A 13,102-nucleotide genomic window follows, 5' to 3' on the forward strand; every position below is an offset into this window, starting at 1 on the left:
GATTTAAAATGGATTCAGGATTTTTTTATACTTTGGCAACTATGTCAACTTCAATCTCTGACGTATATAATGACGTAAATCGTTATCTAAATTAGATGGACTGTACCTATATGTGAAAGTTTTTACGCTGTATGGGTACTATTTAATCTTGTTTTAAAATAACAACTAATAGTATCTAAAATATAATTTTCACAATGAATGAATATTAGTGAAATTATTACAATATAGTCTTAAACTGATTTATACTTAAGATTTGTACATATTTCAATTAAAAATTTGAATCATAATAATTTTTCTAAAAAGAATAATTTATTAAAAGTTAAAATAATATTATTTTCTTTAAACAATTTTATAAAACGCAAAAATTTAATCCTATTCTACGACCACGCGGCATCTACATATAAAAATATCTAAAGTTGCATTTTTTGCCCCACTCTTTCATATTTTAGAAGCAAACCGCTCCTTAGTGGTACCACGTGCAACACGTGCGTTCCACTCGACTCATTTTTCTTTATCTATGTCCCACCTTTTGCTAACATTCAAAAATAACAGTGAATAATTCTTCTATAAGCGTCTATATTCTTTGGTATCTAGATACGTACCTAACGTAACGGGCTGATACGTACGTTCATACGCATCCCTATCGAGCCGAAAATTATCGAATGCACAAGGGGATCTTACCCGAACCCGATTACCAAAATCACAGAATACTAAGTTGTGATTAGTATTCTGTGCCGACTGTGCCAAAATAGAAAATAGGCAAAATATCAACATCCACTTTTCATGGCCCTGATTCTATTTCATTTCGATGTCGAAATTTAAAAGCGACTACGCCATGACAGTCGCAATCGCTAGCGATTCTCATTCATTTCGATTGTAGTTAAAACTGGGGATATTTACTTTATCATTTTGACACTGCTGAAAATTTGGGTTGGCCCTGTTGTTTATTGGCTGCACTACGCTTGTTGAATGTTTGTTTTGTTTACGTCACGTGAACGTCTTTTTTTTCTTGTTTGAGTTGTTAAATTATAAATATTGGCCATTCTCAATTATATTTTGAATTGAAAGAAAAGATGGCAAGAAAAAAAAGGCGATGTGGGAGATCCTTAAGTTATAACCACTAAGATTTGACTTAGTGGTTATATTCTAATATATTTTTAAATTTACTGCAGCTTAGTAATACTAACCCTAAACATTTTGGGTATCCTAGAGGCATAAACACCTTCTTCCAAATATGGTTCTAATACCCTTATTAAATAATTTGCAGCTTGTTTATTAATCCGGAATTGCTGCCTAAATTGAGCATCACTTAGTGAAAAAGAATTTTGAGTATCCCGTAACATTCTTCTTATCCTCCGTTATGAACGTCGGATATCTAACCTCTCTAATTCCTCCAAAACTAGCAAATGTCCGTAAAACACAGCCATATTGATACTTTTTGCCTCAGTTTTCCTTGCAAGGATCAAAACACCGCCTACTTAAACTGAACCTAAGTTCACTTCTCCCAGTCCAGTCAGTCATGTCAGATTAATTTCGACTCAAAATGAAATTTCAACCACTTTCTTGAAGTTGAAATTAATTTCGATAAGTCGAAAACTAGTGACGTCGTTTGGTTAGTTTAGCTGAAATCCACAAGGTTCGCAAAGTCGCATTTCGACGTCGCCATATTAATTTCGACATATTTTGAGTCGAAATCTCAATCATAGCACACTACCACCCACTACCACCTAGCATTGAAACTTCCGTGTTAAGGAATAAAACAATGATTGGCGCATCACCTAGTGATCGGGCGCATAACTATATATACATGGCGCTAAATTCAAAAGTTTAGTAATATTACCTAGGATTGTGAACTCATTTTAAAGTAAAGGAAAATCGATATAATCCTAAAATAACAAGAAAAATCCTTATCCTATACGATAATAAATATTTTTCGGGTTTTTACTTTTTGGGTTTTCTTGTTATGTTGGGACTATATTTATTTTCCATTACATTAAAATGCCAAAGTGGTTAAAAAAATTACAGAATAAAATATAGAATAAAATCTTTATTTATAAAAATGTTACAAGAAATGTTATATGTGTTACAAGAAATATTAATAATACAAGCCATGTGTAGTATAATTTAGTTTTCTTAATGTTGTGACAAGAACGGGTCAGTATTTAAATAATTGTTTTGTCATTCTTATCAAGTTTTATGTGAATAAAAGCCTAATTCTGCAAAAGACATTTTACTACAATTTTATTCGCATAAATTTACAATGGGGAAGTACTTTAGACCAGATAAACTAGAGGCTGGTCCAAACTGTCAAACTTCCACCAAAGAATTCAAACATTAATAAGTATATAACATTCAAGAATTTTTTAGAAAGCAATGAATCTAAAGATAAATCCCTAGAAGGTAAAGATAAGTACATGCTTTTAAAAAATTAATCTACGATTACATAAGCGAAGCAATCAATCTGGAAAACCAATTGCTTTTTTCACACATACCCTCACAGATTCTGAATAAAAACATTATGCAATTGAAAAAAAAGCAAATGAGTTGAAGTATTTAAAAAAATGCAGACATTATCTGGTAGAAAAGCAATTCTAACCAATTACAGATTAAATCACTATTTGGTTTATATAGAATGACGGTATATATCAAATCTAACAAGGAGAACTAGCTTTACTTCACAAGAATTTATTAATTATCTACACTCTAAAGGAATATATTCAAGTAGAACAACACCATATAATCATGAAGAAAATGGTTAAGTCGAAAAATACAATGAGTTATATGGAAATTGGTGAATCTAGCATAGAAAACCAAAAATTTAGAATTCACTTAATGGAAAACTGCTTTACCATGTGCTCTGCACTATATAAGAAGTTTACTGTTGAATTGTTATATTATTGAATCAAGATAATGATGAAGGTCCAAATAACACACTAGAGAATTCCACTACTAAATAAATACCAGATGAGACAGAAAATTTACCTGTTCAAAAACCTGATGATAATGATGAACCAAGATTGGAAAATTCAGATTTTCATTCTAGCTGTAAATCAGCTGGAGCTAAAAATAAACCAAAATAGTTGCAATATTTTGTTCAAAAATAGGGACGGGTGAATGTAGTATAATTTAGTGTTCTAAATGTTGTGACAGGAACTTGTCAGTATTTAAATATTTTTTTTTTGTAATTCTAATGTCAAATTAAAGCCTAATAAGCAACAGACAGCCATCAGACATTCTGAGTTTTTTGTAGTACTTTCATCCTAATGCAATAACACACACTATCAGTGGTCAGTGAAAACTCTTACAGTCTGGCGTTCTACTCACAGAAAGAGAGAACTCAAGGACCCTGCTAAGTTGGAAACAGAACAATTAAATGATTTAGTTCTAGAAAGAAGTTTATATACATTTATACTCATACTATATGTTATATATTTATATGATAATACTTTTATTCTTATAATCAGAATCATAATATGAGTTCCAGAAAAATATTCTGGTTATCAACAAAATTATGATTTTGATTAGATTAGCAAAATATTGCTTCTTGCAAAAAGAAAACGACTCTTTGGATAATTTAAGTAATTATTCTTTGTTATTGGAACTTCATATTTTATTTTTAAAATATAGCTAATTATCTATTATAAAAATAAAACAAACAAATCTTGTATTTAAGAAATATAGAGATAACCACAATCATTTTACTAGACGATGACTTAATTTCAGTAAAATTTTCAAATAAATATGGAGAAAACTATTTAAATTATGATGTACAATAATGTACCTTCACAATTAAAAGGTATAAACAAAATAAAAAAATTCAAAACTAAGATAAAAGCACATTTTTATATTTAAATAAAAGCAATTAAAACAATACAATATCATCATTTTTATTTATGTTTTTTAAATATAATTAATTGTATATTGTGTAAACATTGTTGTATTTTTTAATGTACTCTTGTATAAACATTTAAATAAACAAAATTAAATACAAGCACTGAAGTTGTCCTTGTTTTTATAGATCAGGAGTTGAAGAAGAAATTTCAGAAATGGATGATCTATTAAACCATATAGTTGGATTATCAAGGGAATTTGTACTTTTACCCTCTGTCAAGGGTAAAAGTCAGACAAACAGTCACCAACAAGGGAAAACGCATTAATAAATATATTTAATGACACATCTACAATTGATGGTAAGTTAGAGACTGTCTATAAATTAAACAAAGTTGTTTTAAACATTTTTTATATTACAGTTAATGAGGAAATAATTGATTGTGAGGCTCCAATAAATAATGAGGAGCTGGGAACAAGTCGGATGCTGAAAATTGAAGATACACCAGGGAAAAAAAGGAGTATTTTAAGTATGTTATTTTTCATATTCACTAGTTGAAATATGTCTTCATAAATTTATTTGTAGCTCCCACAAGAAAACAACGAAATGTTGGTTTAAAGCAATCAACCCTAGAATATTTACAAAAAAAAAATTATCGGTGGTATGAAATCCGGAGTAGGGAACTGGCACTCCAAGAGAGGGAGAAAACTTTGCAAGAACAACAATTTAAATTAGAAAAATGGGAAAGGGAAAAACGTATTGAAATGGAAGAGAAAAAAATGAAAGTTCAACTAGATTTATTTAGTAACCAGCAAAAATTACTAGAGGCAATACTAAATAAATCTAGTTTTAATTTATAAAAAATATTTTTTTAATAATTAAAAAGGTCCTACTAAAAAATATTTATTACTTTCATTATTTATACCCAAATATTCTTCCTATGATGAATCTATGCCAAAATGTGATGGTATTTCCCTACCATAAAGATATTTCTGACAATTTGTTAATAACACTCATACACTATAAATCTTTCCTATTCCTTCATGGGTCTTCGCAGTTCACAGGCTGTGAACGCCCAAGGCTTGGTTGGCAATTCCACTCCAGACTCTTCTATTCATTGTGTTAGTTTCCCAGTGTCCTATCTTAAATTCTTTTAAATTGTCTTCTACTCTATCCATTTTTTCTAGGCCTCCCCTTTTCATTTTTTCCTGTTTGGTCTCTTCTCAGCAGTTGTTTTGTTTCTATTTGTTCAGGAAATCTTTTTACATGCCCCAGCTTTCTTATTCTTTGGGCTTTAATTTGAGCTATTTTTTCTAACTCGTGTCTCGTTTTTTTTTATTCTGTATATTTTGATTACAATGATATACAAAATTAATAGTATTAATTAAATTACCGTATATAATAGAAATGCATTGAAATTATATAAAAATTCATAGATTTTAGTTAAATTAAAGATAATCAAATGCATATACAATAAAATTGATTACAATGATATAAAAAATTAATAGTATTAATTAAATTACCGTATATAATATTTGTTTTATACTTATTTAAAACTTGTAGCTTCTCATAACACAAATTATAATTTCGTAAAAGTAACTTATATTTTAAACCTTCGTATACATTTTACAAAAAAAAAATATGGCAAGTTTTATACTTATTTCAAATTTGTAGCTTCTCATAACACAAATTATTATTTCGTAAAAGTAACTTTATATTTGTAACATTCATATACATATTTTACTAAAATAAATACGGCAACACTGTGACGCGGTGCCTTGAGGAAATATATTTGGTTAGGTTAGAGTGCCTTAAAATGCGAAATGCCCTAACCCCGATATTCCATCTTCTTCAAACCTTTCTTCGGAATCCCTAATTGATCATTTTGATGAGAGTTTCAGTTCAAATAGTTCAGGTCACAATACATCTGATTTAAACTTTTTATTAACATGTTAAGTACCTAAAATAATCCAGATTACCACATGGACGACCATTCTGGTGATCATTTACAAAGCTCTTCCTTCAATGAAACTGAAGAAGGGTCTAAATATGGTTGTAACGAGAATTCTGGAGAACCTTATCGAGATGTTTTTAATTTTTCCAATAAGTTATGCAACTGGACTTTGTCCTTTAATACTAGGTGATTTATTAAAAATTCATAAAGAAGTTCCTGATCTTTCTCATTTGCCTTCAGATGCTAGAACCCTTCCTGCTTCACCCAGAGAACAAATACTCTGATCTATATGATTCAAATTTTAAAGGTATTTTTATCGTCACAAAAAAAGTTTAATTTGTTTATATTTCCTAAAATTGTAGATTTAATGAGAAACCAAAATTTGCAAATGAATGTTTGATTGATTTTGTAACAGAGGCTGTTTTTTTATTAGATAGTTTAAGCTAAAATAATTAAGCATGGATGATCAAGTTTGTGGGGTAGTTAGATTACTGTTACATGTTGATTTATATTTTAGGATAATGAGCTTTCCAAAATTGGTGAGGAGACCATAAACGAATTGTTAGGAGAAGCCTTAAGAAGCTGATCTGCAATAAAATTCAAGGAAAATATAGTTGGCTAGGGAAAAATCAATATAAAGCTTTTGAAGACACACATATAGCTCTGATTTTAAAAGGTTTGTAACTTGTAAACATAAATCAATTTAAGGTACATTTAAGAATTTACACTATCGCTTAAGTGGCCACATACAGCCGATGAAGCATAGCGTTAACTGTGTCTTATATGTAATTTAGATGGCAAAATTTACCAACTCATAAATGTTCAGGTCTGGCTATGAGATTGCTTTAAGAACTACAGCTAGCTATATGAGATGAAGGTTTGTTGTTGGCCGTATATTTTATTTATACACTGTTATTTTTGTTTTTTTTTAAATATCAAAGTGTAATTACTGCTCATTTGGTCATTAGAAATAAATACCAATGGTTGGGTTGGTATTCTTCTAGTTCAGGTGAGATTCATTAAAACCACAGCACTTGAAATTCATGTGTTTAATTTTACGCCTTTGAATGATGATTTATTCACAATAAGCAAAGTATAATGAACAACATCTGAAATTAGTTTGATCAATTTATGAATGTACATTAATTTTGTTTCCAGATGCTGCTTGGAAAAACTCCAAAACCAGCGTTGCCATGGGAAGGAAATTGAAACTTGATAATGAAATATCTGAGGGGATCTAAAGAGAGGGCAGATAAAATTTAATTTGCATGTTGCATTAGTAAATATGATAATTTTGTAATGGTTAAATTGTGTGGTTGGTGGACAGAAAGGGACAGTCAATTTTTGAGACATTTTTGTTTATTAAAAATAGGTACCTAAAAATTTATCTACTGCTGAAATAAAACAAAGTTCCATATTAAGTATTGATCTTTTTCATACTTATGATTTCAACTTTAAAACTCAACAATTGACTTCTGGTCTGCTTTTAATTGCAGACCACACAATTGTAAGGGAAATCAGAATGGGAAGGGATAAGGGAAGTTGAATGGTTATGTTTTTAGTGAGCCACAGTTTCAACGATTTTGCACATTTCTTTAGCAGTATTCACAATCCTTCTTTCTCCTGTGTAGACAAGTGTAGTCAAAGATCCCATATCAGTCACAGCCATATTCACTCTTTAACTATTAAAATTTGTACATTCTAGCATGCTTACAGTGTCTTAATACCAATAAAGGTCTTGGTCCAAACGGAATATCTTAACTTATTTTTAAGGAATTCTGCATTCTTTTTATGTAGGCCTCTATGGCTCATTTTTAATATATCTCTGACTCAGGGTCACTTTTCATCACAATTTATTTATTGATTTTATCCTTAATTCATTGATTCCTAATTATCGTTCCATTATAATTCTTTCTGCTATTCCTAAAATTTTCGAGGCTTTACTGATCAATTTTTTGACAGTAAATCTGAAGAATCAGCTTCATACTGGTCAGCATGGTTTACTGTCTAGTTGTTCAACTTCTACTAATTTACACTGATTATGTTATAATTGCATTAAAAAACATTTTTTATTTCGATTAGATTTATACGACTTGTCTACAAGCATCTACTGTTTTTGTAAATTGTGTAGACCATATTCTTATTCTGGTATGATCAATTTCTTAAATCTGGATTCTCTTACCAGAAGAGTTACCTTTCAATCTTTATTTTTAAGGTTTTTTTATAAAATAACCAATCTCCTGAATTGCTTCATCTAGTTTGTTTTCATATTCCTCCTCATTCACTGCATCAGAATTCACATTTCCGTGTTCCTTACCGCAGAACTAATTATGGTTCAAGTATAGGTATGGTCTGAATCTTTTGTACCAATAGCTTTAGGTACTATTTGAAGCAAGTGCAAAATGATACTTTTTATAAATGTGTACTTATTTATTTTATTCATGTATATTTTATTTTTATCTGTAATTTTGTGTATATTTCTATAATGTTGCATTTTTGTATAATTTTGACAGTGAATTTGTTCCATTCCATTCCATTTGTTATTAATAAATAAATATAAATATATGTAATAATAAATGTAAGGTCCTTTAAACATGTATGTTTTACTACTCAAAATGATTTTATATTCCTATGATGTTGCATTTTTGTATAATTTTGACAGTGGATTTGTCCCGTTTGTTAATAATAAATAAATATAAATAAATGTAATAATAAATGTAAGTTACATTAAACATTTACGTTTTATTTCTCAAAATACATTCCTAATATGCACAGGATGACGCCACTTTTAGTACTTTATATAATGGCGTTGACGTCTAATTTACATCCTCAGCGCTAAAATAGACGTCCGAAAACATCACAAAAGTCCATCCAGTAAGTTCTCCGGACGTATTATGGACGTTCGATTAAGGTCCAATTAACGTTCCGGTACGTCCATTTTACGTCCGCTCGGGACGTAAAATGGACGTCCATAGGACGTTCGGCGCAGCGACATTCGGACCAATATAGGACGTTAAATGGACATACTTGGGACCAAAGCGGACGTTCGAGGGACGTCCTTAAAGTCCGTGAGGGACGTACTATGGACGTACGTGTGCTATTAGGGTTGCCTTCGAATCGACATTTCATCAAATACCAGGTTACAAACTATAGTTTTATTTTGTTTTTTAGCTTCATTAGCTTTTGCTCTTATTGTGGTTAATGCCTCATGTGTAAATCCTGGGGCACCATTTATTGATGCATACCATTTTGACAGTGTTGTAGGATGAGGTATTGAGTTAGTAAATGTTTTTCTCACAAACTTATATGCCCTTGTTGAGTAGAAATTTAGAGTAAGAGCAAAAGATCTAAGTCCTGGTGAATATTTTTGATTTCTGTGTCTGTTCTGCATTCTCTCAAGAAGACCGTTAACAGATTCTGGCAAGGGAGCCTGAAATAAATATAATTAATGAATAATATCATTATTTTTAAAAATATAGACAGTTAGTTAGTATTGGATAGCCATACAAAATTATTAATAATACTCACTTTTATTGTGGTTTCACAATTTTCTTGCAAGCATGATTTTTGTTTTAATAACTTCTTTAAAGATGTAACCCTAGATTTCAACCTCCGTACTGATTGCTGTAAAGTTTGTATCTTCCTTTTTTGACACACAACAGTGTTTTTCAAAACTTGGATTCTCTTTCTTTTTATGGGGGTAGAAAAATCACTACTTGACATTTCCTCAATTGAATTATTTTTCCTGGAAATAATTACAAAATAAAGTATAATAATTAATAATAATACAGAAAAAATTTTTTGTAACTAACATTTTCTTTGACAATATATACGGAAATTTGTTTTTTTTTTCTTGTACTGTGGCACTAGGAATATCATTTTCAGTTTGAAATTGCTCAGTATCAGAAGCTGACATTGTGCTAAATGATTTTTCTGGTGAAATGTCTGATGCACTGATGGATATGTCGGAAACAGTTACGGTATTTGATGAGTCAGATTGGTGATCTTCTACTTCAATTTTTTTTCTAAAAGTACAATGAAACAATTAATTAATAAATCATTATTATTATCAATGAAAATTCATATATAAAATTGAGAATAGTTTAATGGATAATAATATATTTACAACTTACCTCCTAAGTGAACGACCTGCAGGATCAATGTCCATCTCAAAATTCTCAACTGAAGCTGTATCAGATGATGAATTGGTTGAAGCTTGTCTATCAAGTATTACCTTAGACCTTAAAATATGCATAACATATATTATATACAACTTAAACGTTCATAATGATTTTAGATATAATATTACAAAAATGTATATAATATCCCTCAATTTACCTTTTTATTGATGAAGGACCTGGAGCATTCACATTGTACTTAAAATTGAGATGTGATGCATTGTCTACTGGCGTATCTACAAATACTGTCTTACTACTAGTTTCTGATCTGAAAAGCAGTATGTATTACCACAGAATACTAATCACAACAAGAAGCGAAAGCTTTGTCGGAACCTTTGATGTTGGGAGGACAGAAATTCAGAGTGACAGTAGCAATAAAACTATGCATTCGTACACGAAGAAAAGTAGTGAGGAAGTCGTTCAAAACTGTAGTCAAATGATAGTTACACTGAGAAATGAAGTAATCATTTTTAAGTAATCTGTTTTGTATGAATTTTATTTTTTCTGTAAAATTTAATATAACATATATCAATTCTGTACTGATAATTAAAAAGTTGTTAAGTCAAAAATATCGATTTGTTTTTTTTAACAAACAAATTACCGTATTAAAAGTATTTTAGTACGTTAAAAAACCGATAAAAATCGATTGAATTTGAGAGTTAATTTCAAAATAGAGATGAAAAGCAGTTGATTTCTATTACTTTTTATCGTTTTTTTAAGGTTAATAAAACACTTCAACACAAATCACTCAAAATCTACATTTTGACTCAAGACTTTTTACTTATCAATACAGAATTATACTTTTGAAATTTCTATTAACTTTGTCTTAAGTTGCTGACTTTTTTGTTTCCTGTTGAGGAATTTCTTTGAATGTGAATATCTGTTAACCTCCAACACCACGATATTTTCGCTGCGCGTAAAAACTCTGCAGCTGCGGCTAGAATGACTGTATACCCCTTAGATTTCTTTCTATGCATCTGAGGTCTCTGAAACTTCTGGTTGTATTGTAGTAAATTCAACTCGCCAGGACATATCAAATTTATGGTAGGAAAGGGTAAAAAGTTGTAATAAAACAGAATAATAAAAATTTATTGTAATTAATATACACGTATACCTCTTCGATTTCTCTTTATGTGAATCTGAGGTCTCTGAAACTTCTGGTTGTACAGTACTACATTCAATTCGCCTGGATATATCACATTTGTGGTAGGGAGGGGTAAAAAATTGTAATAAAACACAATAATAATAATAGAAATTCATTGTAATTAATACTAATAATAATGTTTATTTAGGAAGCTTAGATTATAATATAGATTTACAAAAAATAAGCATACTTAACACTAAATAAACATGAAAAATCACTGAAATAGAGCTACCATAAAAGTAGCACCCCTTGTGTGACTTAAGGGTTGTCACTCCCGAAGGTACTTTTTAAAAAGGCCCTTTTAAAGGTACAACTGACAGAGTAACAGCACTTTATTTAATATAATTACAACTGACTTTAAAATGAAAATTTACAGTATTTATATGAAATTAATTGATGACAACTTGTCTGCAATATGTGTCGAAACTGCTGATCGGCTGGACTATTGAACTGCAATACTGCTGACAATCGGGGTTAATGTATCGTAATTTCTCCATCCCCTGGGGAAGTTTTGTGAGGGATGAACAAAACTCTGTGAACTGTTTCTGAGGACTCTGGGCTTTGGTCAGGGATGTCTTCTGCTGTGGTTGGATTCTGCTCATCTTTTTCTTTTTTCAGTTTGCGTAGCTTGAGAAAACCAAAAATTAAAAGGATTGCTACCAGTATATATATCGTGGTGTCCATATGTAGCTGTGGTCCATTTGTGTTGGAAGGATGGATTGGAACCTTTCTTCTTCCTGTGATAACTTGTGTAGTTCGTCTAAAGGAATTCTGTCCAATTTTAGGGGTTTGACTATTGGGTGGTTCTTCAGAATAGTGGTGGTCTTGACTTTTGGTAATGTTAGTGGTTCTTCTTTAATTGTTGTTTTGGAATTTATGTAAACTTCATTATTGGTTCGTAGTTCACATCCTGGCGGTAACTCAATTAGATAGGTCCCTTCGAGTACTTCTATTTCAGTGGTGGTGCAATGGGTAGATACTTTTGTAGCCTTTGGAAAAACGGTAATGTAGTGTGCATCGGATACTTTTTGAATGATCGTTGTAGTGACAGTGACGGGAACACTTTGGCATTGGGCGGCATCATTGATTAACTGGAGAATTTGGATGATGCAGTCATTAGTCTGGTCATTCTCTTGTGGAAATTTCTCAGGACAGATGAATGATTTGGATTCGCTTCTTTTGCATGGTACATCCATATATTGAAAAAGGTCTGAGTTGTGGACTAGGTATGGACCAGGTGGAATGATTATTGTGTGATTATTAGTTGGAAGGGAGTATAAATGGAAGTATGTGAACGACTTGGAATGAAGAATAGGAAAATGTAAAATAAAAACAAGGGTGTGATTCGTGTAGTAACCATCAATGTCTATGATTTCATAGTATTTGGTTAAGTCTTCTTCCTGAATATAGGGAATCTGTGATGCAGGGTGGTGTTCAAGCATCTTTTGCACGGTCCATTTTATTTCTTCAGGTTTAATGAGACCGTTGTGTAAAGTTTTGATTCTTGCAAATGTAATTGCTGTTTGTAGATCATCCAGTATTTGTATAATTGTTTGTAAATTTAGATTTATCTGGTCAAGGATATTTCGAACTTGCATATAATCATTAAAATCGAAAACGAATTGGTTCATCTCTAAGCTAATTTTGCTTGTCTCTTCAGCTATGATTTCTTGGTTGTGTGTAAGTAATGAAATTGTTTGGTTAAAATTTGTCATTATTCTTTTATTGAGACTGAGTTGGCTATTGATGTTAGTAATAATGTTCTGTTGGTTATTTTCAAGTGATTTAATGGCAGCGTTGTATCTTTCAGCATCTTCTTGATCTAGATTACCAGAAATAGATTTTATTACACTTCCCAATCCGTTTATAAGTCCTCTTTTGCTTCTGGATTTTGGATATATTGTGTCTAGTTTCTCTTTTGCTGTTTGGAGGAGGTACTGTACAGTTTTATCAAAGTTTTGTAGGCTGTCGAAATATGGTTGACTAAGTCCATTTTC

General features: G+C 30.8%; 1 protein-coding gene and 1 long non-coding RNA gene across 2 annotated transcripts; one reads left to right on the forward strand and one right to left on the reverse strand.

The window, feature by feature from the left end:
- Positions 1-1,949: 1,949 nt before the first annotated feature.
- On the forward strand, positions 1,950-7,155 carry LOC140436911 (uncharacterized). The gene is made up of 4 exons (XR_011950322.1): positions 1,950-4,190; positions 4,251-4,358; positions 4,415-6,459; positions 6,942-7,155. It is a non-coding gene; the product is annotated as an uncharacterized lncRNA (long non-coding RNA).
- Positions 7,156-7,278: 123 nt separating this feature from the next.
- On the reverse strand, positions 7,279-10,038 carry LOC140436910 (uncharacterized). Its single transcript, XM_072526077.1, has 4 exons — positions 9,917-10,038; positions 9,596-9,808; positions 9,312-9,528; positions 7,279-9,213 (listed from the first exon to the last, which is right to left on the reverse strand). The coding sequence occupies exons 1-4, from the start codon at positions 10,036-10,038 to the stop codon at positions 8,884-8,886; spliced, it is 882 nt and encodes a 293-aa protein (XP_072382178.1). The 3' UTR covers positions 7,279-8,883.
- Positions 10,039-13,102: the final 3,064 nt, after the last annotated feature.

The sequence above is a fragment of the Diabrotica undecimpunctata genome, chromosome 3, assembly GCF_040954645.1.
Source record: "Diabrotica undecimpunctata isolate CICGRU chromosome 3, icDiaUnde3, whole genome shotgun sequence".
In the NCBI taxonomy this organism is placed as follows: Eukaryota; Metazoa; Arthropoda; class Insecta; order Coleoptera; family Chrysomelidae; genus Diabrotica; species Diabrotica undecimpunctata.

Excerpts from the sequence above, each read along its gene's own strand:
- LOC140436910 (XM_072526077.1), bottom strand. The coding sequence starts at position 10,038 with ATGCATATTTTAAGGTCTAAGGTAATACTTGATAGACAAGCTTCAACC. Across the intron at positions 9,809-9,916 it reads GCAGGTCGTTCACTTAGGAG|AAAAAAAATTGAAGTAGAAG; the intron begins GTAAGTTGTAAA and ends TTGTACTTTTAG. Across the intron at positions 9,529-9,595 it reads TATATATTGTCAAAGAAAAT|GAAAAATAATTCAATTGAGG; the intron begins GTTAGTTACAAA and ends AATTATTTCCAG.